We start from the raw sequence: 26,389 nt of genomic DNA, 5'->3' as shown, positions 1-26,389 counted from the left end.
GGAATGGGATTCTCTTTAATCCAAGCGAGGCCAGTATCACTGGTGGTGATTGCAATGACCAGTTCATGTGTCTCATTGTGTCTTCAGAACAACTTAACTGCTTCTTTTACCTTTCAGAACTTTAGCACAGGTGTTCTGAAATTCAGGTACAACCATCATTTTATGTGACACAAATCTAATCAATTTGACTTTGCAGCCTCTTTAAAGTTAACTTCTTTTGAAGTAGTGTTTCAGAAGTTTGCCTTTTTGCAACACTTTAGCTGAAGAGCATTAAACAAAGGACCTGAGCATAAAAGCAAGAAGAGGCAGCCAATAACCAGCATTGATAGAATTTTGCTTCTGATTTTTTTTCATCTTTCCCTTCCCAATCTATGTCTTATTAATCTTCTCTTTTTTCCTAATCAAAGTGTGTCACTTTGTTCTAGGTGATATTTGCTCTTGAATCACATTGCCCTGCAGTACTTTAAAAGAACTGCTGTTGATTGTACTGTGTATTGTTACGGTTTTGGTTATAGAAAGCCTAAAGTTGCATGCCTGACTTTAAGTACCTACACTTACTTGCTGAATGTTTGTTAATACCTTCTTGTTTGTAATGTGTGTCCTCACAGGTGTTGTTGAGTACTTGAGCACTGGTGGAGTGGAAACAAACCACAAAGATTTTAAGGAACTGAGATACAATGAAAGTCTTACTAACTTCAGCTGTAATGGAAAAAATGGGACAACAAATGGAAGAATTACACATGGTTTCAAGTTGAAGAGTGCCTATGAGAATGGTCTAATGCCTTATACAAATTACACATTTGACTTCAAGGTAAGGACTTGCTTATATTTTGGAAAGGTTTTCCATTTTCAAGTGTAACTAATGTGATTTGCTCTGTGAAGTTGTTATATAAGTTAATCTGTGTAGCTAAGTTCACCATGTTTATACTTAAAACATAGCAAACTAGAATGCCCAGCACTTCAGTCTCCTAAAAACCATCTTATTCTTTTTAATAACTTGCTACAGCTTTACAGGAGTTGGGGTGCTCTTAACCTTCCCTGTAAACAGTAGGAGTTTGTGTTTTGATACTCCAAGCTAAATGACAGGGGCACTTAGGCTGTCAAGTGTAAGGAAATAATCCATGTAACTTCTGGAAATGTCTGTGCTCTCTGTTGGGAAAACAGAGATTGTTTTTTTCCTCTTAAAAATCATTGAAATGTGATTTGAAGCTCTCTAGGAGATTGGAAATTGAAACCCACAAAAGCATAGCAGAAGTGATAAAGGATGGCCTTTTCTTTTGTTTTCCTAATCTATATTGAGCATCCCACTGGATATAGGAAGAAGAAATCTCCTAAATTGTGATGTGCTGTAGAGAAGGAGTGGGATATTTCATTACTTGTAACACTGAGCTCATGTCTTGTTTGGAATAATAACTTGAGACAAGAATAAATGCTAACAATAATCTTTTTTCCCCCCTCTTGTTTTAGGGTATTATTGATTACATCTTCTACTCTAAACCTCAGCTAAACATACTTGGCATTCTTGGACCTTTGGATCACCATTGGTTAATAGAGAACAATATAAGTGGTTGTCCACATCCACTCATCCCTTCTGACCACTTCTCACTTTTTGCACAACTGGAGCTTTTGCTGCCTTTCCTGCCTCCTATAAATGGAATCCATCTCCCTGGCAGGAGGTAGTCGAATACATTTTAGAGGGCAACCTCAATCTAACTTGTACAATTGTAAAATCTGAATATAGAGGAGTGAGGTATGGCCAACAGGGATTTTTTTTTTCTTAATAATCTTAATCTTAAATCTAATTATTTGCTAAAGACATAGTAAAAGCCAGGTGCTATCAACAGACACAATTCTGAGCCCAATATACTTTGTATACTGTTCCACAGTGATTGGTGCATTTGCACCTTTCTTTAATACATTACAATTAACCTTCCTGTTTCTTTTCTCCAACGTGACATTTTCATGCCTTGAAATAGGGAATTGTTATACAGTGTATTCTCTTTGCACAGTTATCTGTAGCACTACTTTTTTGAGGCCAGTAGGAACATCCACAGAACATTCTCCGTACTTCACTCCCTCCTTTTTCAGACTTGTTTGTAAAATATAGAATTTGAATTTAGCCTTTATTGATTGTATATGAACAACAGAAAACCTGATTTATGAGATTTTGTACTTTAAAAAAAAAAGAAAAATCAGATTTGGAAAATGATTGTATTGTAAACTAAGGCTAAATTTTTATCTGTTTTCATGTGTTATAAAGGCCAGCGTGTAAAAGGGGTTGTCACAGGTTTTCTCTGCTAATGATTTGCACTGTTAGGGTTTCGTTAGCCCTTTTATACTACTTTTTATGTTCAATTGAGAACGTTGCTTTCAAAATCCAAATCTATAAAATATTAATATCTTACAGAGATACCGGAATACATTCTATTTCTGATTAAAGAAAAGAGAAAGAGGCATTGAGTTCTCACAGAACAGATAAGCTGAGCAGTGAATATAAGTAGACCTGTATGGATTGAAAGTTATTGCTGATGTGTACACAGTCAGACATTTTTTTCATCTCTAACTTTTGAAGTAAAATCTAGGATACTTGTGTACAGCTTCTTCATTTCTGTTTTAAATATTTGTCCTATCTCCACTGTGCCTGCTTAAATTTGTTCTCAACTAGCACTGCCTGTGCATCAGAGAGATCCTGTGCATCCTCTTTTATTTTTTTAAATAATGTTAACACTTGTGAAAATTTTATGAAGATACTTTTGTATAAGCTGTGGCATCTTTTTTCCTTTGTGAAGCATTGAATATCACACTTTGGAACATGTTCAGGTTATGGGTACACAGTTTCTAGCTTCTAATGCCCATGCACTGCTTCTTTCAGTGTCATTGCACAGTGCCGTTTTTCCCACTGAGAGTTACTATCATGTGGATTCTCTTTTGTTTGTGTGTTCCTCAGTTTCTGAAAGTATAATTCCTTGAAAATAAAAACCTAGCCCTACATTTTCTATTAATGAAGCAGTGTAAAATAAATGCATCTTCAATACAGGTCCCAAAGACAATTCTTCAGATCATATTTTAAAGTGACCAAGTCTTATTTTAAAGTGTCAAGCAAGACCGAAGTTATAGTGTACCCTCAGTGCCATTTGTGTCATGAAGCCAAGTATATAACAGCTTACAAATTTAACTTGTCTGTTTGTATCCTAAAAGGGAGAATTCATCATCTCCTTAAACTAGTACAATTTGAATAATAAATGTAAAAAAAAAAAAAACCAAAAAACTAATAATGGAGATAGAGCTTGGTCTTAAACAGCTTTTGTTTCAGCTGCGGGCAGGGAAGCAAAAGGACACTGAGCATTAAGAGAAAACTTTCTAAATATTGTGAATTTTTTTATATATAAGAGAATTGATTGGTAATAATGATTCAAAATTTTATTGAAAAGTAGTCAGCACACAAGTGTGCTCAAACCATTCTGTTTTAAGCTCAAAGTAAAAATTGCAGACAGTTCGGATGTGTAAAATGTACATTTTAAAATTTCAGTATGAGAAATTTTGATCTAGAATCCTTGTCTGGGACCTGATCTCTTGGGGTTATCTTGTTTTGGTTTTAGTTGTAAAAACACCAAACATGTCCAGTTTATAATCAGTACATTGAAATGCTGGTAGTATTGCTGTAGTAGATTTAATGCGTAGTGTTATTTTTTTCCTGTTTGTTTTTTGGGGTTTTTTTGTAAAGTGTGAATAAAAGGTGTTTTACTCATGTTTCCTTAATGATGTCTTGGTAATGTACATCATGACAATTTCCAGTAATGATGAGCCAATTTAGCTTGTCAGACTAAGCAAACTATTTTTCTTTTCTGATATCTGGATTGTGTAAGGAGTCCAGAAAGCTTTACAGAAGGGGAAGGGAAGCACTTACTCATTTTGTATTTTTTTAGAGGGGGATAATTTACTTTAATAGATGCTGGAGCTTGAGTGCACTTGTTAGATTCTAAAGGTTTGAGCTTTATCCAGTATGTGTTCTCCTCTATTGCTTAGTCTTAAAAAATATTTGAATTTTTGACAGCATGTGAAAATATGGCCCTTTGTGCTTTTGGAGACACAACTGTTCCTGCTTAGTCACCTTATGGTCTAAGGGTCCATTTGAATAACCATTTCCTCCAGTTTTTATAGTAGTCCATCAGGTCCTGATTGAAAACCCTCTGAATCCATTAAAGACACTCCTTTGACTTCAGTGGGTTTTAACTGGAAAGCAGCTGTGACTCGGGGGCTGAAGGAAGAAAGGAAAAATGTTTTGAAAATAGGGAAAGACCAGATGGCACCAAAACAGAGCTGAGATAAACTTTATCAATCAATCTCTCAAAGAAAATACATTCTTGTGTCAAACAAATCTAACTCAAAAGTCTCAATTTCCAGCTATAACATAGAATAAGGCAATAAACCATGTCTTCACAAAATCAAAATGTTTGCTTCATAGTTTTTAACATGAAATGGTTATTTGCAATATTTTTATTCGAGGTGGTTTTGGGTGTTGCCATAATGTACCTTCAGTGTTCTTGTTGTAAAAGCACATACAGCAAAAGTCACAGAACATCCTTGGGGTTGAAAGGATTTGTTTAGGTAAGACCAGGCTTTTTTCCACTTAAAATACACTCTGCCATATCTTGTCTAGTTTTATTTACATTTACCGAGAGTTCTGGGTGTCAAAGTGTAAATTGAACTACACCCTTAACTGAAACAATTGTTTAGAGTACAAGACTAATATCACAAGTTACTGCTTTTAACATATTACAGGTAGGGGGGGAAAGAGCATATGAATTTGTGTGTGTTGTAATTATTTTGTCCTTTTAGCAGCTTTAAATTAAAGGTAAATTTGGCTAGCATTGGACTGAACTGATTTTAAGAACGTTGTATGCATTCTTTGATGTAACTTCAGCAAATCTCTCAAGGTTGTTTTTGTTTTTTTTTATAGCAGGCTTAGAAAATAGCTTATGCTTTGCTTTTTCAACCATGCAAAATCTGCATGAAAGACAAAATAATTGCAACACCATTGTGAGGGAGGGGGAAAAAGAAAACTAATTACACTGTAAAACTTTGAAAAGTTCAGTTAACCGCTTCAGTAGGAAAGCCTTTCTCATCCAGCCGGACGCAGTATTTTTTAGTATGTTAACTGCTATTCTTTTCTTTTGGTTGCATAAATTTGTAACACTTAAGTGTCTTGGTATGTTTAAGTAGTGTCTAAAATAGAATATCTTAGTCTTTATTCACAGTACTTCTGTATAATGTGTAATGCACTGGACTAACTCTTGTTTACCATTCATGTAACAAAAACCAGCACATTATCTGCACTAAGCTCAAAGAATGTTGCATTTGTCTATAGGCAGCTCTTCAATAAGAAAAATGGGAAACTGAATATGGTCTGATGGTAAACAAGGGCTTTTACTGTTCTCTTCAGTGGAACTTTCTTCTTGGTCAAATTTTAACTAGTTAGTATTATATTTATATACAGGGTCTTCTTTTTCTTTACCAATGTATTTTCCTACTCATAGCTGACCAATAAATCCAGTATCTGTTTCAAACCTTCTTGAAGTCTAATTCATATTTTAACTTGATTTGTAAAGGTCTTCCTCAAGAGTTACAGCCAAAGTGAGTGAAGTGTGTGAAGGGTATAATGGAAGCATAAGGAACTTGTTAATCCCAGAAGGACCTTGCTGTGCTCCCTGTTCTGTGCACCAGAAATCTGCTCTGGTCAGTTGGGTTTGGATTGCAAAGTGAAGGCATGATCAGAAGTGCCTCCAGAGCTTGTGGAGAACCCTGTCCAAACCTACTCAGAGCTCAACTCCTTGTGTTCATAGCTGGCCATCCTCTGACCTTCCAGGTCAGTCTGTAAGCTCAGCTGTGCAGTGGAGGTTTTGTCTCAGTGCTGTAGACCCCGCCCCTTCCTTCCTCTTACTGCTCCAGAAGCACAAAGTAGACTTGGGGTCTGACAGCAGGAAGGGATTCAAATACTCAGTTTACTATGGGAGGGAAACAAAGGGCAGATGGTTTTTCAACTTCTTTTTCAGGAATGAGATGCAGCAAACTCTTGTCCTTGGTGTATTTTCATACCCCATTCTTTCTCTGCGGGTGACGCTCAGTGTCTGTGATGGTGCAGCCTCACCCCATTTGGTGTGATGTTCCCATCACTGGCAGCAGGACACATCAGACACCTGAGCACACTTGTGTATGTGGAGCACTGAAGCACCCAATACCTCTCCTGGCACCACTGCCCTCCTCAGAGCCCATGTTCTGTGTGTTAGTGCTGCTTTGCTATGAAATAAATGGTCTTAGTTCAGTGTTCCCATAAATACCACAGGCCCCACAATGTTCAGCTTGTTTGTAGGTTTAAAATGTGCTCTCTTGAAGCAGCTATAAGTCCCCAGCAGTGTGATGGGTCCCTTGCAGGCCTAGCTATGATTTCTCTCTGGTTTTGTGTCTTGGGTGAGTAGTTAATTCCCAACACATTTGCAGGATTGCCACTAGATGGTGCGGGTAACACAGACTTCAGCTGCACACAGCCTGAACCTACTTCAGTGCCTGCACAAAGTGTGCCTTGTAGAATTATTCTAAAGAATATTTGTTGGAATTCAGGCTCAGGCATGAACCTTTTCCAGTGGCAGCAGCTGGTTTGGTAACTTCCATGCCAATTAATACTGGTTTTATAAATCCAGCTGTCATGATGGGAATGAAAGGGACCTACTTGGTCCTCAGTGACATTTTTGAGTAGGGCCTTCCCTTGTTGCATGAATCTACTTCAGGTTATGTTTTCAGATGAGCACAGGTGTTACATGGTTCCAGACTGGAGTTTACAAGCTCCTAAACAGAATCTGCAAACCTGACATGTAGGTGTGGGGAGAGCTGCCAAAACTAACAGAGAGGCCAGTGTCCTTGTCAGAGAATGTGGGGAGAAAACAGCACCTCTTCCTCAAAGGCAAAGGACTGAGCTGAGCCTGTGTGCTGTTCTCCTCAGCCAGGTCAAAGAAATCTTGTCTTTTTTAGCTTGCAGTAAAATAACTGGAGCTATTTTAATAGAACTGACTACACAACCTCTCTGGTCAGACTCTGGTTATTGGTCCTTCATAGCCCATATCCACTGGCTGTTCAGTAATAGAAAAAAGTTGGATTTGGGCCTTCTAGGGTGAGAATGTCCCAAATCAAAGCAGTTAACAGTGTGGCTTGTCTTTTCTACTGGCACTGGTGAGGGAGAGGAACCTTAAAACCTGTGGAATTGAGCCCAAAGAGAAAAAGGTAAGTGGAAAGGACAAGACTCAGCCAGGTACATGAAGTGACCTCTTGGGAGAAGTCATATGTCACTAAAGGTGAGTGCTCTGGTTCTTTTCTTGCTTTCCATTCTCCTTTCCTAACCCAAAGGCAGAAATGGTTTGCTCTCTAAATGTTGCCTTACTCTGTATGTAAAGCAGTAAGTCTAATTAAGCTATTTATAGGGATCTTTGGTACACTTGAATATTTTTTTATTCCAAAATAAGCCTAGTGTTCTCACAGTTTGTCAGTTTTTAAAAGATAAGAAGGTACATTTTGAATTAATCTTCCTAGTGTACCAGTGGACAGCACTGATTTATTTAAAAAGGCTAGATATTTATTGTAAAAAAACACACTCTACAGAAAATAGAAACATACAAGTAACACAGAGGTCACTTGATGAGGCTACACTTTTTTTTTTTTTTAATATAGTTTAAGTTTTCTCTGCAGTTTTCTGGTCTCTGGGAACATGCCAGGCTCCAGTGGTTTGTGAGAGTTCTTCATGGCCAGCATGGTGGTGGTGGGGTGCTGGGAGCCAAGTCCTTGCCACGCTTGTGCACTCACCTGTGTCATGGGGTGTGTGTGCTGCCAGCCATGGAACAGCTGCTGCAGGCTCAGGAGGATGAATTACAGGTTACTGTGCAAGGAAACCAATGGAGATAGTGAATATTTGCCTACCTCTGAAAACTGAGCTTCAGGGGAAAATCCATCCCACTCTACAGCTCTCTGGAAGGAGTCTGTAGGTCTCTTCTCCCAGGCAACCAGCAACAGGACAAGAGGAAATGGTCTGTCAGGAAAAGTTTAGATTGGATATTAGATTTCTCTAGAAATTTCTTCATGAAAAGGTTGTTAAGCATTGGAACAGGCTTCCCAGAGAAGTGATGGAGAGGCCACCCCTGGAGGGATTTAAAGGATGTTTAGCTGTGGCACCTGGGGACAAGGTGGACTTGGCAGTGCTGGGCTAGTGGCTGGCCAGCTCCCCAGTGAGTAATAACAGAAACACCCAGTAAAACTCTATATGCACTGCCCAGGGAGACAAGATCAAATCAAACATGCTTTTTTTCCTCCAACTGCTCTTTGATTTTCAGTTTTTGACTTCACAGATTTATGTATTTTCATGTCTTTTGCAGTTTTAAGTTGGTGTCTGAGGGAGCTGAAGGTTTTCAGTGCCTTAGCTGTTCTCTGAGAGGCTGTACCTTGTGTAAGTGGGGGCTATGCCTGCTAATGCTTGCAGGTAGTAACCTAGGAGTATTTCTGGCATAAATTGAGGTGATAGACTACAGGAAGGATTGGGATTAGCCTGTGTAACATTTTCTTCCTCAAGTGGAATCATTTAGCCACAGACCAGTGAGGGAGGAGATGAACAAAAGGTAGAAATTTGGGTCTTGGCCCAAAACTGCCAGCAGGAAATTTTCCATTGACTCCACTGGGCTTTCACTGGGAAAACACAATCAGGAGCACAGAAAATGAAGTTCTCACGTGTGCATGTGGAACAGCCTATCTTTCCTGAGACCTGTCCTAACTCCCCAGAGCCCTGCAGGCACCAGGGCAGTGTCTGACCTGTGGCACCCAACACAGGATTCACATCCCACTGAACTGAGTTTGCATTTTTGCTGGGTCCAGTGCCAGGTCTCTGGCATGGCTGTACAATTTAATTAGGCTTTCAGTTTGATAGTGTGAAAACTGCAGTTTCAACTTGTTCCATCAGCCTCAGGAGTCAGCCAGCCTTTCCCTTACATTTGTCCATGTACTCTTGTCCTGTAGGAACTGCTGAAATTAATAAACAGAAAGAACCACCTGGCACTGCAGCACAAGTTCCTCTTTTACCTCTGTGATTCTTTGCTTGCTCTGAAAAATCTGTTCCTATATAATTATTTTTTTCTTATATGTTTGGGTAATCCTATGAATCTTTTTCCCCTATGTAGGAATGATTCCCGTTCTACAGAAAGCAGAAATAATTCCAAAAGCCAGCAACTGACTGAAGCTCCTGGGTGTCTGGGTAGTGGAGCAGGTGACACCTGCAGTACCCAGCTTGGACTCCAGGGTTGGTTCTACTCCCTCTTGTCCTGCAGGTGAGAATCTCATCCCATGAACTGAGGGACTTCAGCAAGGGTAAAACTGCTCTGCACTGAGCAGAAAGATTAATTTCTGTGCAGATCAAATGGTCTGAGGAGGGCACAGAGCCATGGCCTTGTCCTGCTGGAGCTCCTCTCCACAGCAGGACGAGCAATGTGCCTTCAGTCTGTCAGGAGGGTTGGTTCCCTCCTGTCCCCAGGACAAGGAATGCCTGTGGTGCAGTGCTTTGTTTTCATTGTGATTTTTAAAGTACTGTACTGCTGGCCTGGAACACTCTGTACAAGGTTCTGAGAGCAAGGACTTCTTAAATATATCTGCAAATGTTCTGATCCATAAAGATACCTGAGTCTGTCTTGTCTGTGGAGGTACAAAGGAGCTGAGAGACCTTGGGAGCTCTTTTGGGTCAGGATGTGCAAAAACCACGTCTCTTAAAAAAATACAATTATGTGTGACAAACCACTGTGTAAATGTGGTGCTTGATACTGTTGATGAGAAAGGAAAGAATTCAAGTAAAGGCAAATTACAATGTTTGGTTTGATAGCTGGGGCCTCACAGCCCCCACAGGTCTGAGTCTGACAAAGTGGGACAGGCCATATTAGCCATTGCTGTTTCTGGAAGAACAGGGAAAAGGGAAATGATAAAAATATTTTGAATTTTCTTGTGAAATTAAATTGCTAGAATTAGTATTAGATACAACAAAATGTGATGAGGCAGTTTGGGGAGGGTTTATTTCTTTGCCAGTTTTGGGCAGCAAATACAAAAATGAGAGGCTTCAAACAGACAGAGGGCAGGGCTATATTGGGTATTAGGAAGTTCTTCCCTGTGAGGCCCTGGCAAAGATTCCCAGAGAAGCCGTGGCTGCTCCATCCATGGAAATATCCAAGGTCAGGCTGGATGGGGCCTGGAGAAACCTGCTGTAGTGGAAGATGGCCCCACCCATGGCAAGGGGCTGGAATGAGATGATCTTTAAGGTCCAAACCATTCTATGATACTATGAAAATTTGGAATACAATGGGCATCACAAATTTTGCCAGGCCTAATGGGGTGATGTTTGAATGCTTTTCTCTCTATCTTGTATCCTTTGCAAAGGGCTGTAGGAAGGAGGTTTCATCTTTGGGCACAGAATCCAAAGATTTCTGCTGCCTGACTGAGATCACCAGGTAAATTTCTGTTGCCAGCATTAGCCTCAGAGAGACTTTTCTCTCAGAATGCTGTTGTTGCAGACAGTGCAGTTTAATGAAGTGAACTGATGTGCTCAGAGCAGCTGCACTGCCCTTGCTGTCACATGCAGTGCCTTGTGCCTGCTGGCCAATTGTGCCAGGAGCACTTCTACATGTCAGAAAAATGTGCAGGGATTATGGAGGTTTGTCAGCATCTTTCTACTGAAAAATAAAGCCTAGGAAAAGGCTATACTGGGCACCCCAGCCTCCACCTTCCACCTCCATGGCAAGTCCCACCTTGGAGCACTGGTGCAGTATCTGCCAGCCTGGAGAGTGTTCTCTATTCCAAAATCCTGAGGATTTTGCTCCTCTTCTCCTTGTTGCAACCTGTTTGGCTCTCTTTGGTGGTGGAAACCATCACTCCCATTATCCCCCTGACACTTCCCTATAATCCCACTGTTGCCTTCTGGATCCAGCTATTTACCCCACATGTTTTCCTGGTTAACACTATTGTACAGTTATATAATTAACTTGGTTGATTACGCTGAGAAGAGTTTCAGGGTGGAGACACAAGCAGCTCATCTGCAGCCAGTTTACTGTGTGGTTCATTCCCTTCTTGAGATATTGTTGATCTCAAGCTTAGAGGCAGCAAAGAAAGGAAACTTTAATTTTCTGCCTTTAAAATGACAAGGGGAGGGTTTTGCTGAGCACTGTAGCAAGGATCAGTTGTCACTTTGGTCTCGAGAAGTTCCTAGAGCAGGCAGTGCTTTGTTATTCCAGGGAAGAGAAGACACTTTGCAATAGATCCTGCTATTTGCTTGCTGCTATAAAAAGGCTGGGAAAGGGAGGTGGGGAGGAATCTGTTCTAAACCCAGCTGGTACCAGCTCAGCCCTTCAGGGAAGCACAACACTTAATTTCTCTTGTATTTCTTTGACCCAGTTAGCATTGCACAAATGTTCCTGATCACAGGACTGTCTAATCCTTTCTTGAATCCTGCTGAATTTTATCTTGTTGACATCCTGCAGCAATTAATTCTAGGAGCTGACCCTGCACAGCAAGAAGGGTGTTGTTTTCTGTCTGTGTGCCCTTGTTCCAGCAAACCAGGCTTGAGCAGAGGCAGCACAGAGGGTCAACACAGAATCTGGCATCTGAGGCAGGGATGTCACCATCCCTTGAGGGCTGGGGTGCCCCACACCCCAGCACACCTGAAGGGAAGCTGAACGTTGACTGAGCAGCTCAAATGTCACCAGAGCCTAGCTGTGATTTATGTCAGCTTGCAGTGCCTGAGGGAACAGGTGCAGTGGTATTTTTGGGGAGAGCTGGGACTGAGCTAGGCTGGGAGCAGCAGCAGAGTCCTAGCTGCAGCTGCTCTGGCCCATCCCCATCAGCTCTTCTGGGCAGGAGCAGGAACTCACCTGCAATATTTGTACCACCAAACTCTTCTTACCTGCAGACAGTGCCAGTCACCACAGTGCCAGTCACCACCAGGGGCACAGTCACCCCCAGTGCCACTTAGACCCCGTCTGTCCTAAACTGGGGTCTGGAGTAGGACCTGGATGTTTCTGGATCCAAGACCAGGCATGATCAGGCCTGTGCTTGTATTTGCTTCCCCTAAAAAACACTTTTATTTTTTACTGGTTTGCACAGCTGGCTCTGTGAGCAAGGACCATGTGCAGGTTCATTTGCTCTTTGTGCAAATCAAGCTCAATCTGAAGCTCCCAGCTCATCCCACTAATGAGGCTGGGGTGGTTTGTAGGCTCAGCAAGTCAGGGGTGGCCACTCTGCATTTCTACAGCCTCCAGCTCCAGCCTGGTGGGAGGCTGGCACTGCTCAGCAGCCATGAAGGGCATCTCTGAGCCAACATCACAATTTATTCAGTGCAGTTTTTGATGCTTCTGTAGCATGACCTGAGGGGGAGTGTGAAAAACATCTGGAGCAAATTTGGTATTTCTTGTGGAATTGCTTTGGAGCCTGGACACTTGAGATGTGGCATCTCCCTGTTCTGAGGCTGAGCTAGTGGAGCTCAGCCAGCACTCATTGAGTTGGAACAATATAAAAACACAAAATAATTAAGGTTGGAAAAGCCCTCTAAAATCACTGACTTCAGCACAGCGCTGCCAAACCCACTGCTAAGCCATGGTTTTAACTCTTCCAGGGACAGTGATTCCACCATTTCCCTTGGCAGCCTGTTCCAGGGCTTGACAACCCATCCAGAAATCTTTCCCAATAACTAATCCAAACCTCTCCTGCCCCAGCTTGAGGCCATTTCCTCTGGTGCTGCCACTTGTTACCTGGGAGGAGTGTGTTATGGTTTGAGCTTGGTGAAATGTCAGTGCTTTTATGAGAATACTTCTTTTCTTGGTAATTACTGTGAGATGTGATTAGAGACAGAGCAGAGCAGGCTCTAACGTACGATTGAAAGGAAAAAACTTTATTAATTTAAAGTTACAGGGAAAAACACACAGAATACAGGATGAAAACTTTCTAAATTTCTTCTTCTTCCCCCCACCAAATTTCTTAATTCTGTTACTATTTTTGGATAATCAATTCTCAATTTTTCGAGGAGTCTCTTTTGCACTACAGACTTCACTTAGGAAACAGTCGAAACTTCTCGTGTTTCTGTGTCACGTGTGGCACCGCCCAGAGAACATTTTGCCATCGTGACTTCTTTTTTCTATGTCTAATGCTCTCACTACTGCACATGGACTAGAGCTGCTTCTAGGGTTTTTCTTTTTAAGGATGCTTTGTCTAGTTCTAAAAAAGAGTACAGTCTTTCTCTTTTTGGGACACTTGTCTTCTTCATGTTTCACCCCCTGGGGCTGAGGGGTTTTTTGAACAGAGATTATTTTTTCTTTTTTTTTCTTCGAAGACGGAGGGCACTACCACTACCCTCCTCACCCGTCGTCTCTGTCCACACACTTTCACATCACTGCACTTTCTTGGCTTTGAGCCATTGCTTCTTTTTAGATGCAGTTTCTGTGTCACAGGAACTCAAGGGTTCTGTCTATAGCTATCTAAGAAAAGTCTAGCTAAAAGCTACTCTATCATCTCCTCTTACTTAGAATTCTTCTCAACTTCTTTCAGTCTCACTAACTCTAGGAGGAATCAGCATTTGCAAGGTTTCTATTGTCTCAAGAAGGGTTAAAAGTCTCAGGCTCTGCCGGTTTGGTTCACAGCTGGCTGCCCTGCTGGGCACCTTCTCCTTTTCTTTTACTCTAGCCGCGCTATCACAGGCACAGGCTGTTCTCTCTCTCTCTCTCCCTCCGGGGGGGGGGAATGGGGGATGGTTGCCTGAAGCTTTCGCAGTGCTTCTTTACTCTTTGGCCTAGGCTTGGCTTACTTCTCTCTGGCCACATGGCTCTCTTCACCCAGCCCTGCTTAGCTCGGAGCCGGACAGGGGAGGTTTCTTCTGGTCTAGGACTGGAACTCAAAAAGAACTTCTAGTGGGAGTTCACAGCTTTTAACCCCCTGTGTTCTCAGAGGTGTATCTATGCCCTCAGTGGACAAACCAGGTGCCAATATTAAAATCTGGACACTAATTGGCGTGACTACACTGTCTTAAAAAAAAACTATTTCTCCTCAAACCACGACAGAGAGACCAGCACCCTCTGGCCACAGCTTCCTCTCAGAGGCTTTAGAGAGCAGCCCAGCACCTCTGGGATAAAACCTGTTCTCTCCCACATACTCACCATCCAGGAAAAACAACAAGACTTTCAGCCAAGCACAGCTGACTTGCAAATGTGACATTGTGCTGGCAGATGAGATGTGGCAGTGTCCCTGCAGGCTCCCTCTGCTCTCACCGTGCCTGACCACCAGCTCTGCAGAGCAGCGATTTGCTGATCCTGAGGGACAAAGCCCCTGCAGGTGTGAGGCACAGGCAGATAAAGCCCTGTGGTTCACACACAGCTTTTGCTAAGCTCACAGCAGGCTGATGGGCTTTCAGCTAGGTTAATTTAAAAGCAAAGACAAGAAACAGTTGATACAATGATAATACACACAATTAAATAAAGTAATAATTTGATTTTTCTCATCAGCTGCTATTAGAAATCTGTGCTTTGAATGCAGCACCCCATTATCCCCATGACAAGCCCATTCCAAAGCACTTAAAGGCTCCCTTTGATTTAAATGGCATTTGGTCAAAATTTATGTAGCAACAAGCTGGTATTCTAAAAATGACCAGTCTTTCTACAGCTCTTTGCAAGAGCCCCAGGAAGCATTGCCTCCAGGACCATTAATTCCAGGAAGGCTGCAATTACCAGGAACAATATCTATTTACACAACATGTATTTTGCATCAGCTCTAGCTCGTGTCAAGCAAATTAGATTATCCTTGAGAATCCCTGAGCATGGGGAGAGACCACAAGTCCATGATGTGGCACTTCAGGGGTCATCCCTGCTGTCAACTGTGGCCCATATAAGTGATGCCAGCCACAAAAAACACGTGGGCCCTGTGGATCAAGGCAGAGAGCTGTGCCTGAGTGTTCTGCCTCTTCAAACACAAGCAGTGAAGCTTTCAGCCATCACTTCAGAGCTCTCTTCTGCCCATGGTTACAGGAGCAAATGGAAAATAGAAAACACTTTGCTATTAATCACGGTGCTGATGGTTCAGTCAAGGTTTCATTCAAAGCTAAGGGATTCATGCTTAGTCACTAAATGCAGTTTAACTTCATTCTGCACCATGATAAATGAAGTAGTCTCCACTTAGGAAGGCTCAAAGTTAATTAAAATATGTCCTAATGAGCAATTAGGCCCAAATGCAGGCACTTCAGGGCAGGGGGAAAGCCTGGAGCACCACCCACAGAGCCCCTGCTCTCAGCTGGGGCATCCTTGGGTTTTGCCTCAGGCTCAGGTCTGATCTCCTTTAAAGGTGGGAGCTTTAAGTTTTCCTTGGAGCTTTAAGAGTTGTATTTTTTTCTGAAATCAAAAATAGCTGCTTTAATCTTAACTTCAGAGTTAAAGACCTTTTTAGAAACTGATTTTGCTAACCTTGCTCATAGCCCTCCAGCACCTCCCTGTTTGTGTGCAGCCCTTCGATCTGCTCTTGCTTGTCTCTTGCATTACAATCGCTGTCTGTAATCACACTGCACTGCTCACATTTCAGTTGGTTCATCACCATCTCTCCTGCTGGCTGGCTGTGAGGGCACAGCCAGGCCCTCCTGGGTGGGTGAGGCTCTCTGTGCTGCAGGAGTTTCTGAGCAGCTCCTGCACTGCACAGGTCTGATTGTGGAGCTGTTGCTTCCTCGCCTTGGGTTTCAGCTGATGGGTATCTTTGTTATTTAAAGACAAGAATGTGAGGAAAGAGTGGGACAGCTTTCTTTCTGCCTCACCATCTCTGGTTTGTAAATTCTGGTCATGATTTTCTGTGTCCAAATGCATTTACAGTTTGCAGCAGGAAGAGGCTGCATGATCATGCAAGCAAAATTGCTATGAATGCTCACAGTTTGCTTGTGAACTGGATGTGAAGTCTGAGACTGAAAGCTGCTGGTGGGATTTGGATACCAATTCCGCATTCAAATTAATCCAAATCCCTTTGGCAGTTCTGATGATCTCAATAAATGAGATTTTTCTGCCAGTGACTTCAAACGCCGAGCCTGCCATGAGATTGGCCATGGAAGCAGCACGGCTTTTATCTCTCTCTGTGACCTAAATTCCTAGATAAGGTTTTCTTTCTTGTCTGGAAGCACTTCTGAACAGGCAGCAACTTCTGCAGGCTTATCCTGACCAGTGATTCCTCAGGGGCTGTTCTGCAGAGAGGAGGGGGGAGCATTTTCTGATGGCCCAGGTGTGCATCCATGGGGTGAACAGGGAGAAGAGTGCTGAATAACTACAGGCCACGTTATCACACCCAACAGCATCCATTTTTTTTTACCTTTGGTAGGACTGCAGGCTCCCTCAGCAGCTGGGGGGCAGAGGCTGTGACAGGGGAGTGACAAGGCTGCCCCAATCCCCATCCCCTCCCTAAACCAGCCCCAAGAACATCTGCAGCAGGTGGGTGATGTTGTACAGCTGCAGATCTGCCTTATCCAGGGAACTGGGGCCTATTTAACTGTGCAGTGATTTCACAAGGACCAACATGGTAATTTCCAACAGAGTTGGTGGTGAAGAAGGTGAGGACTGTGCTTTTCAAAACAGGATTTAAGTGAACTTGAATAGAAACAACCCTCCCTATCTGCTGCCACTGTCCTGTGTTAAACCAGCTTTTGTCTTCTTACCTGTCACAGCTTCTACTGCACAGCTGGAATTCCTCAACCTGGGGCTCCTGGCTCTGCCCCTCCTGCTGGGAGCTGCCCTGCTCACTCACTGGCACCACCAGCCCCACATTTCCCTCCTCCCTTCCCTGCCTTGACAGTTCTTTGACCCTAATTTGCCCGTGTCTCTTTGCCCCCATCTTTGCTGCATCCCAGCAGCTTTGGGTCCTCTTGGAAAACCCCATTGCTTGAGTAGAATCTCAATTTTCACTCAAGTAAAAGTATTCTCCAGAAAGAGCCAGTTCACTCCAAAGCTTCATTGCTCCAAACCTGGCTGCACCTGGAACTAACACCGTGTTTTTAAATGGCCCCAGCTCTGAGCCCAACCCTGCCATCACCCCAGCCCCCAAAACCTGCTCCCAGTCCTACATCAGGAAGTTGGAGGCTTTTCCCAGCCTCCTGGGCTAAAGCTCTCCTCTGCTGCTGTGCCTTTTTGCTCTGGAGGGAAAAGATGATGAGTTTCAGAGGTGTAGAGACTTGCAGGATTGTGGCAGCCGAGAAGGAATCCCTGCCCTGGGCAGCAGCTGCTGGAGGGGTGAGGTGTGAAGGCCTTTGGTGACCTGGAAGAGTGAGAAGGTGCTTGCATGGCAAGTCACAGCCCATGTGCTGTGGATCAGCCCAGCACTAAAAATAATGCCCTGTGGAATGCAGAATGGAAACAACAACTGGATGGAAGGATTTTATTTGTTTCCTCTGTCAAAAGCAGTGATACATGCAGTTGGCACAGGACTTGTTAGGCATTAGAGTCATAAATATTCACATGGAGAGAAATTTAAATGACAGCAGAGCAGTGAGGACAAGCATTGCTTAAACCCCAGCATTTACCTGAGAAGGGAGGGGCAGGTGTGGAGGAGGCAGAGCAGCCTGGGACCTCCTGGGTTCAGCTTTCTCCTTCTGCTTTAATGAGTGCTGGAGCCATCTTCACTTCCATTCTTGCTGTGTGGTTAGTTCAAAACCAGAGCTGAGAAGCAGCTCAGCTCCATAGCACTAATGAGTTTCAACAGGAGAAAAAAATATTTGAGGTAAGAGATGTGAGGCTGAGAAGCTCAAACACTCTCACCTTTTGATCCTTGAACATATTTACACTCATGTTGGTACTGAGTAGAAATTGCTTTTTCATTTAATCTGCTTGAGGGTGGTTTGGAAATCACTTGCGAGCATTTTTATAATTGCAGCTTTCCAATGCTGTTTTTCATCTTAGCTGCTGTTGAGCAAACAGCCTGGTCCCTCTGCTCTCCACTGTGCCAAAACATTTATTCCTAGTAGTAGTAATAATTAGGCTGGTATTCCTTTGCAGTTTTCTCAGCTACATCTCCTGACTGGCCACAGAGAGTGTGACACCAGACACAGGTGGGTGAGGTTGCTCTGACTGCAGGAGAAAGTGCCAATGGCAGCTTCTCTGATTGAGAAGTCTCTGTGAGGCAGAAGGGGTGGCCTGGGCATGTGCCCACTGCCCCATGCCAGTACCTCCCAGCCCTGTGGGAATGCTTCTCGTCCTACAGACATCCCATGTAGCAATACCATCAGCATGAATTGTTTGTGTATGCTGTGTGCTGGATGGTTGGGACATGCACATTTGTTTTTTCCATGTTTCAGTCTTGCAGCATGAAGCAAAGCTCAGTCAACATCATCAGCATGGTCAGGTAGGTGAGAACACAGGAGCACAGGTATGAAGGGAAACACAAGTTACTATTTTACATCCAGGTTCTATCAGCAGCAGCCCAGCATCCCTAGGCTGCCCCTAAGCCAAGGCTGCTCTTCTGAGCCTGCAGAGCTGTGTGGGCTCCTGGGCCCCACACCTGAGTACAGATCCCGTGGGTGCTCGTGGTGTGCAGTCTGGCTGTGGCAGTGCAGAGTCCCACGTGATGCCTGTTCAGAGCTGGCTCCACAGCAGCCACAGCACCAGCGCAGCAAGGCCCACCAGAGCTCCCAGCTCTCCTCCTACCAGGGCCAAGTCCAGCAGTAAAGGGAACAGAGTTGGGACAGGGTAAGCACCAGGAAAATCCCTACCCAAGGAGTAGTAATATTTTCCACCTTACCCTCCAGCAAATCCTCATAAAAGACTTGTTATGATTTTTAAGAAATAATTATTTATGCTACTGCTGTAATGGGTGACCTCTCCAGTGGGATCCTGGTGCTGAGGCAGGGATCTGTGATGGGTCTCCCAGTAAATGTGTGTGTGCAATTTCTACTGTGCGAGCCTTGGGCAAAGGGCTCCTTCCTGAAAAACTGCACCCAAGTGTCAGCAACATCTGCCTGCTTGGCACTGCCTGGGAAGCACTGTTACTTCAATGTTCCTACTTCTTCTCCAGTACAGATGGGATTTGTGTTCTCTCCAGGTCTCTCCAGCTTTTCTTCATGCTCAGGGCAGTTCTAGGCAGTAGGTGGGAGGAGATGCTTTATGAACTGTTGCCTTTCCAAAATGAGAGCTGATTGCTGTTTCCTTAGCAGATGAGACTCTGAATTGTCCCTTTGCCCATGGATGAGGGATATGATGGATCACTAGAGTCTGCCTGACTCGCATGCATGTTCAAGCCATGTTTTCTGTGTGAGGACTCCAGGGAGAGCTGCTAGAGCGCAGGGTTGGTTATATCTTGTGAATAAAATTATTCTAAGCAGCTACTTCTTCACACTTCAGCAATGGTTGGGAGCAAACAAGCTTTTAACTTTGCCTCTTTCCAGATGCATCTGTGCTCTGAAATCCAGTTATGGATGGTGGCTTTTTTAGGTACCTGGAAAGACTCGAAGTATCTCTGCTTAGTGGGAACATCACCCATGACATTTTTGTCACAGTGAGTTTTTCTTCCTTCTTTTTCATCTATGCCTGCAGGATTGGACAAATTCTGCCTTCCTACAGAGCAGGGCAGGGCTAGGTTTCCTGCCACCTTCCCTCTGGCTGAGGGTGCCAATTGCTCTTCGGTGTTAATGAATATGGGTCCATTCTCTTTCTGACTGTGGTTATTCCCTAGAAGTGTTCCCTCATCCCTTCTGAGATACCTCAGCTCTGAGCATACTGCTTCTTTCTGAACTGGCCTTGGGGAGGGAAGCCTTGGAAAACTGAACACTCGTGGAAAACTGGTTATCCCTGTGTTTTTTTCTTCTAGGTTTGTGTGATGAAGGTCACCATTTGGGGCAGAAGAGTTGCACTGTGAGTAACCAGTGCTGGCACTTTGACCATAGGAAGAAGCCTTGGAGGAGCAAAGATTTCCTGCATTGGTGTAAATTTGTTCCAGGGGGTCCTCTCTGGACCAAAAGTCGGTTTCTGCAGGTGAGACTTTTCCCAGTGGTAGCACACTAGAGATGAAATTGGTCAATTTACATTTTGACCTTTCCTGCTGTGTCCCCACAAGCGGTGGAGAACCTGACACATCCTCAAGGGTCTTCAGGGTCTTTCTGTCCTTACCCTTACATCTGCTTTCCAGAAGGGCTGGGAAGGTGGGCCTGGCGAGGTGGCAGATGGATTGGATGTAGTCATCACTGGAGTGTGAGTCTGGGCTGGCTGCAGCACTCCCAGCACACTTTGGGTTGCTGCTTAGCTCCTCCATCGCTTCCTCGTGGGTTTCCCGTATGGTCGGGAGAGGCTTTGAAAGGCTCAGTCTGATCCGGGGTGCCATGGCTGCAAAGAACAGAGCAGAGCTGATCAGCATGTGAAAACCTGCTGTGCTAAAGAAATCCTGGCCTTGCTTCTGCCTGAGCCACCTGATGTCTTCTTGAAGTAAACATGGCTGTTAACAAAAACCACACTTTAAAAGTTTGCTGGCTCTTTTATATCCATGGCTTCATAAAGAGCTTCATAAATGTGCCAAAGAAGCCTGGTGATTAAATGTGGCAGTAAATAGAGGGTTCATTAAGGAGATCAGCAATGGTGCTCCCTCCCTCCTTAAGCAATGCAAGGGAGCACAGCTGGAGAGGTATGGGGCAGGGGCATGAGCTTGTCTCACTGTCCTTGGTGGAGGAGCAGGGCACAAACTACAGTCCTTATTTAATGCTCCGTGTCTGTTCACTGTGACAGGGCTCTGACTGCACTCTTAGTCCAAGCAGGCAGGAGCTGAACCCAACAGGAGAGGAGCTGCCCTGCCCCTTTGGGGAGCACCACCTAGATAAAGCAACATGACAGTGGTCTCTTCTAGAAACTGAGAATGTCTAGGGTCACTCTTGTCTGTAGTTCATAAATGTAGCTGTGGAGAGGTAGGTCCTCCCCTGAGTGCTTACACAGAGTCAAAGGGATTTAATTCATGTCCTTTATATTCAAATAGTCATCCTCAACTCATTTTAGGATGGATTTCCATAAAACTGCTCTTACTACTCAGTTAAATATATTGAATTACAAATTTTTCAGTATATTTTGTGCTGCAGTGTTTTCTAACTGTACTGATTTTTTATTATTTTTTCCAAACATTCCCCTCTGTGTTTTGCTTATCTCCCCTTCTGGCAGAAATGACCACATAGCCTGGATTTTTTTTTTTTTTTTTTCTGCTTCCCCCAATGAAATTTGTATGTGACTAATCTGCAGACACAATATAGCTTTGTTGTGTGATTAAAGGCAAAAGTGCTTTGCTGGCTATTTTAATGCCTTGCTTGTCATTGCTGTAAATAAATCTGGCTTTGTTGAACCTCCCTGCAAAGCTGCAGATCACACACGGAGCACAAATGAGCAGCTTGTGCCGAGCCCAGGGTAGAGCTCGCCGGGTGCCCATCTCCCCCCAGGCTGCTGCTGGCCCTCCCTGGTTTTTCTCATGTGCTGCTGGAAAAGCCAGTCAAGCTGGGATTTGCTGCTCTGAGAGCAAGAGATGCTTGTTTTAAACCCTAGGGCCCTTTTATTATGCTTTTTCCTGCCTGTTCTGTTTCTCTCACGTCTCCAAGCCTTGAAGAAAAGGCTTTTTCCTTCCTTCCCTTCCAGCCCTGGCCTGAGCTCGGCAGTGTCGGAGCCTGGGCCCGGCACTGAGCGCGGAGGATGCTCCTGGTGCGGGGCGCGGGCATGTCGTGTTAAACAAACCCCGACAGCGCTAATCCGCAACCGAGTCCTGCCAACACGCCCTTCCTCCGGAAGGAAATTTGAATTACCTATTTGCAGGTAAAAAACTCTTCCGATGAGGGGATGGATCAGGTCCCGCCCGGCTGCGATCTCCTTGGCCCTAGCACCGCGCTGGCGTGGCCGAGGTCACCTCCCTGTCACCTGCGGCCCCCGCGGAGCTGGACCCGCTGCCTGCAGCTTCCCTTCCACCATGCCGTGAGCATCCCTGGCTGCCAGCACCCGGATATCCCTAGCGACCCCGGCACACACAGCCCGTGGCCAGACCCCCTCCCCTTACCTGCGGGCACGGGCGGCTGTCGTCTCCCCGGGCTGCGCGGCTCTGCCCCGCTCCCTGCTCCCCGCTTCAGCGCGGGAGATGTGCTGTCTAACAGTAACCCATGCGCCAGCTCCCTGCCTCAGTCAGCTGATCCCGCTGCCTGTTTTGTTGCTGTTGCTAAATATATCGCGCTGGCTGCCTGCCCTGCCCGAGCCGCAGCCGGCGGGCGCCGAGGCACCGGGGCAGCCCGCGGGCACCGGCCGGGAATGGCCATCCCACATCCCTGCGGCTCATCTCCCGGCCGGGAACGGCCACCCCACATCCCTGCGGCTCATCGCCTGGCGACAATTCCCAGTGCGAAAGGGACCGCGGGGCCGCCGCCGTGATGGGGGAGGGATAGGGCTGCCCGTGCTCCAAGCTGGGGTAGGAAAAGAGGAGCCGTAGCTCCTTCGTGCTTTATTGCTGGAAGGGGAGTCCTTAGGGTTTGGGGGGTTTGGCGCTGTTTTTCTTCCTCCTCTGCCTTATTTTGTGAACAAATTTGTGCTGCTTTTCCCAAGAGGTAGTGGGTGTTTGCAGCTTCTTCAGTGCTGCTCTCTGCTCTCTTCTGTCCCTGCTCCCATTCTGCTCTGAGCTGAGCATCCCTAGGCCAAGCTGTACATCCCTGGGCTGAGGCACACACCCCTGGATTAGGCCCTGCATCCTGGGCCAAGCTGTTCCTCCCTGGGCTGGGCTGTTCCTCCTTGGGCTGAGTTCTACATCCCTGGGCTGGGCTGTACACCGCTAGGCTGAGCTCTACATCCCTGGATTCAGCTGTATATCCACGTTGCTGTGGAGGCACAGCAGCAGCCAGCCCTGCCACGGCACCTCCCTTGGCTGTGCTCCACCACCCCCCTCTCTCACTGCTCCCAGGATCATCCCCATTTGTGTTTCTCTGAGACCACACAAGTGCATTACAGCAAATTGCTTTGCCAGGAGGACTGGCAGCATCCGACCTTGTGGGTCCCTGTGCAGCAGGGATTTGCCTTTGTTTCCTGGCTAATTAACGTGCTGCAAACTGATTGCAATTCTGGAGCAACCCTGGTGTCCCTCTCATAGCCTCTCTCGCAGCATCACATTGCTGGGGGATGATGAATTGTCATGTTGCAGCAGAATCTTCCTTCTGTATTTATTTCCCAACACTGTCCTCAGAGGCAGCCCCAACAGCTGCTGCTCTTTCCTGGGAATAGCCATCCCACATAACATCCCTGTGTGCCCAGGCCAGGGAGTGTGACTGCATTTCTGAGCCTTGCTGCTCCCCACAATGCCTGTCCTGACCTGCTGGAGGCATGAAGAAAAAAGAAGAAATTCTAAATTAAAAATCACTACTTTAGTTTTAATGCAAATATTCTGTGTTACCATCATTCAGGCTGGAATTGGCTGTAACAGCTGATTTAGTCACCCAAGCCCACACTCATCATTCAGGTTTTTTCTTTATCTCCATTAAAAAGGAATAAGCAGCTCAACAGACTTGTGCATCCCTTTGGGATCTGGTTCCAAGCAGATTTTTTTTTTTTCTGGAAATAGCCATTAGCTTATTATTTCAATAAAACAGGTATGTAAGCTTAAGCTGTTTGTCTGGACTTCTGGTGCCAAACAGCTGAATTTAGCTGAAATGATCCACAACCTTTCATGAATTAAATTCACTAACAGCAATGATCATAAGGGAACACACTGTAGTAACTCAGAGCTTCAATTTTTCCTTCTTGCTTTTAGGAAACGTGACTACCATCAAAAGGAAAAACACCCTCAGACACCAGCTCCGCTAAGCAGCTGCAGTATGGAGCTTGGGAAAAACATTTTGTGAGGAAGATCACTGAGCTGGAAACAAACTCCACATGTGCAGATGTGCATGGATACATTCTCTTTAAAAAGTCTTCAAGATGGTTCCTCTGCCCTGGTAAATCTCTCCTCCCTGATGGAGTTACCTCCTTCTTAAAGGTATGGTGGAGTGAATAGAACATGGCAGATGGGAGGGACAAATAAAATATTCCTTTTATTTTGTTTACCTCCACCACAGCTATTTGGTTTCTTCTTTCATCACCTGCATCCTCAAAAAATCTTAATTTAAAAGAAGAAACAAGGTGCAACTTTGAATGCTTGCTCCAAGAATGCCATTTCTGTTATTACTGATCTGCCTATGATTAAACTGTATCTTGCATGGATGCATGTTTCATCATTTTAGATTATACACGTCCCAAAGTGCCTGAATGCTGGTGTGGATTGGTCCCTCTTGGATGCAGCACACAAAGAGGCTGGAGAGTGAGTGAGTGAGTACTGGGAATTGTTGCAGCACTGCCATCACTTGAAAACCTTCTCCTGCCTGGGGTCACATGAAACCCTCTGTGCTGCCAGCAGCCCGGGTCACCTAAAACAGGTTTGTCTTTCCATAGCTGTTGTGTTTCTTTAATAAAAGATTTTTTAAAATCAAATCACAATCATCAGTGGAACCTCTTGTTGTGTTTCTGGCCTCTAAATTCTTTCCTGGAGGAGCTGGAATGTGTTTAGATGCCCTAAGAAATAACCCCAGAAAACAACTTATTCTTGAGTTATTTTTGGTGTTTTGTATTGTTGGATTGATCACGGCTCTATTTCTGCACGGCAGGTGCTGTCTGTGTTTCTGTCCTGCAGGATCCATCCCCAGCCCCCAGACCCAGGCAGGGGCGGCGCAGCCCAGCAGCATCTCCGACTCCATCCGCAGCGCGATGGGGTTTGACTCCCTCTGGCCCTGTCTGAGCGCATCTCCCCAGACCCAGGGATGTTCCCGGCCGGGGTCACAGTGCAGCGGCCGTTCCATAATCGCACTTGTTGTGCCGCGCCACCATCTAGCGGCGGCTGCACCGGGGTGAGGCGTGCCCGGCCTGCCGGGAGCCCCGGGGCTGCGGGGCTGCGCCGTTAGGCTCCGTCCCGGGGGAACGCTGGAGGCAGCGCTCTGCTGATGAAGCATAAAACCCAGCAGGTTAACCAGGATAAGGCTTCTACCACTCGTGTCATCCTGCTCTGCTCCCTCCTCTAAGGAGAGTTTGGAAGTGCTTGATGTGGTTCTGTGGCTCCACCGCTCCCTGCTCAGCTTTGGGAAGTGGCTAAAGGAGGAGGGACAGGGAAAGGTGATGGGGAGGGGCAGGGGGAGAGCTGAGGTGAGCAATGCACACACACACACACGCACACACACACACATATATTCACATGCACACACCCAGCCCCAGGGGAGCTTCCAGGCATTTCTCTCCCAGGAAGGCTCAGGAGACTTTTTTGACCCCTGTGAGCAAAGCTGAGTGTTGAGCCAGAACACCCTGTGGGAGGCTGGAAATCATCCTGTGCCCCCCTCGCTGTGGGAAAGGGGAGCTGAATTTGCACAGCACATTGGAGGAGCTGCCTTCTGCCTGGTGTAATTAAGAATAACCTGAAAACTGCTTTCCTGGCCTGGAATTGCAGCTCCTTGAGCTGCATAAAACCAAAAATTTTCCTCAGAGTCAGATGATGGTGAAAACGGATAAAAATCTGATGAAGGCAAGGAAAGGAAGAGAAGGCCTCCTGTGGGTGTCACCTTTTGGCATTTGAGAGAGAGAGCAAGACCAGGGGGAGGGAGAGGTGTTGGACATGACTGAGCCCACCTTGGGTGTCCCTCGTGTCTGGGGTGTGGATGTGAGACCCCTTGCCATGGCCACTCTAAAAATCTCAAAATTTATGCAAGTAAAAGGCAATTAAATATAACCCTAGTCACAGCTGTAAATGCTGAATGAATTATCACAGTAAATGAACCCCAGGTTTGGGCTAGTCCACTGTTTTATTGGGGCATTTAAATGTGTAAATTACTTTTCCAGATGGAAAGTGCTGAGGTGGCTTATTACCTGATTAAAGAATGCTGGACTTGAATGCACTGCATGGTGCTCACTGAATAATCACTGTAAGCAGGGATCTTTCAAATCCTCAAGCAACAAATTTCAATCAGATGAGAAAGATTCAATTACGCTCTAAAGGGAGCCCAGCTACATGTGTGCAGGATACAGCAGGAGAATGTGGGCAAAAGAATTTCATGAAAGGAGCAATTACTTTATCAATAGGACATGCAAAGCAGAATTCACTCATCAGTTCTGAATAGGAGCCCAAATAACTGAGCCTTTTAAAGAGATGATACATGGACCAGGATGGATTTGGGCCTCAAGCAGGTTTAAGTGAGTTTGTTTAATTTCAGTGCAGTGATCAACTGAGGTTTTGGCCCAGTGACTCCATGATATTTAGCCTTGGATAACAGATGTTGTAACAAGGATGCAGGACTTTGGCAGCAAGT

At 45.1% G+C, this 26,389-nt stretch overlaps 2 protein-coding genes and 1 long non-coding RNA gene across 5 annotated transcripts in view; 2 read left to right on the top strand and 1 right to left on the bottom strand.

The window, feature by feature from the left end:
* Positions 1-5,567, top strand: part of CNOT6 (CCR4-NOT transcription complex subunit 6) — a 32,742-nt gene extending 27,175 nt beyond the window's left edge. For both annotated transcript variants that reach the window (XM_059860501.1, XM_059860500.1), the window contains exons 11-12: positions 609-811; positions 1,468-5,567. In XM_059860501.1, the coding sequence (XP_059716484.1) occupies positions 609-811; positions 1,468-1,680 (416 nt within the window). In that variant the 3' untranslated portion in view covers positions 1,681-5,567. The remainder of the gene's footprint in view (positions 1-608; positions 812-1,467) is intronic.
* Positions 5,568-17,437: 11,870 nt separating this feature from the next.
* On the bottom strand, positions 17,438-22,217 carry LOC132334272 (uncharacterized). The gene is made up of 2 exons (XM_059860205.1): positions 22,084-22,217; positions 17,438-20,387 (listed from the first exon to the last, which is right to left on the bottom strand). The coding sequence occupies exon 2, from the start codon at positions 20,383-20,385 to the stop codon at positions 19,399-19,401; it is 987 nt and encodes a 328-aa protein (XP_059716188.1). The 5' UTR covers positions 20,386-20,387; positions 22,084-22,217; the 3' UTR covers positions 17,438-19,398.
* LOC132334273 (uncharacterized) lies at positions 19,900-24,530 on the top strand. Of its 2 annotated transcripts, XR_009488367.1 has the most exons (3): positions 19,900-20,039; positions 23,815-24,039; positions 24,284-24,530. It is a non-coding gene; the product is annotated as an uncharacterized LOC132334273 (long non-coding RNA). The 2 variants fall into 2 exon arrangements; XR_009488366.1 differs by having other exon boundaries at positions 23,815-24,530.
* Positions 24,531-26,389: the final 1,859 nt, after the last annotated feature.

The sequence above is a fragment of the Haemorhous mexicanus genome, chromosome 15 (assembly GCF_027477595.1).
Source record: "Haemorhous mexicanus isolate bHaeMex1 chromosome 15, bHaeMex1.pri, whole genome shotgun sequence".
NCBI lineage: Eukaryota > Metazoa > Chordata > Aves > Passeriformes > Fringillidae > Haemorhous > Haemorhous mexicanus.
The sequence above is the reverse complement of the archived record's forward strand: the minus strand, read 5'-3'. Positions and strand labels throughout refer to the sequence as shown.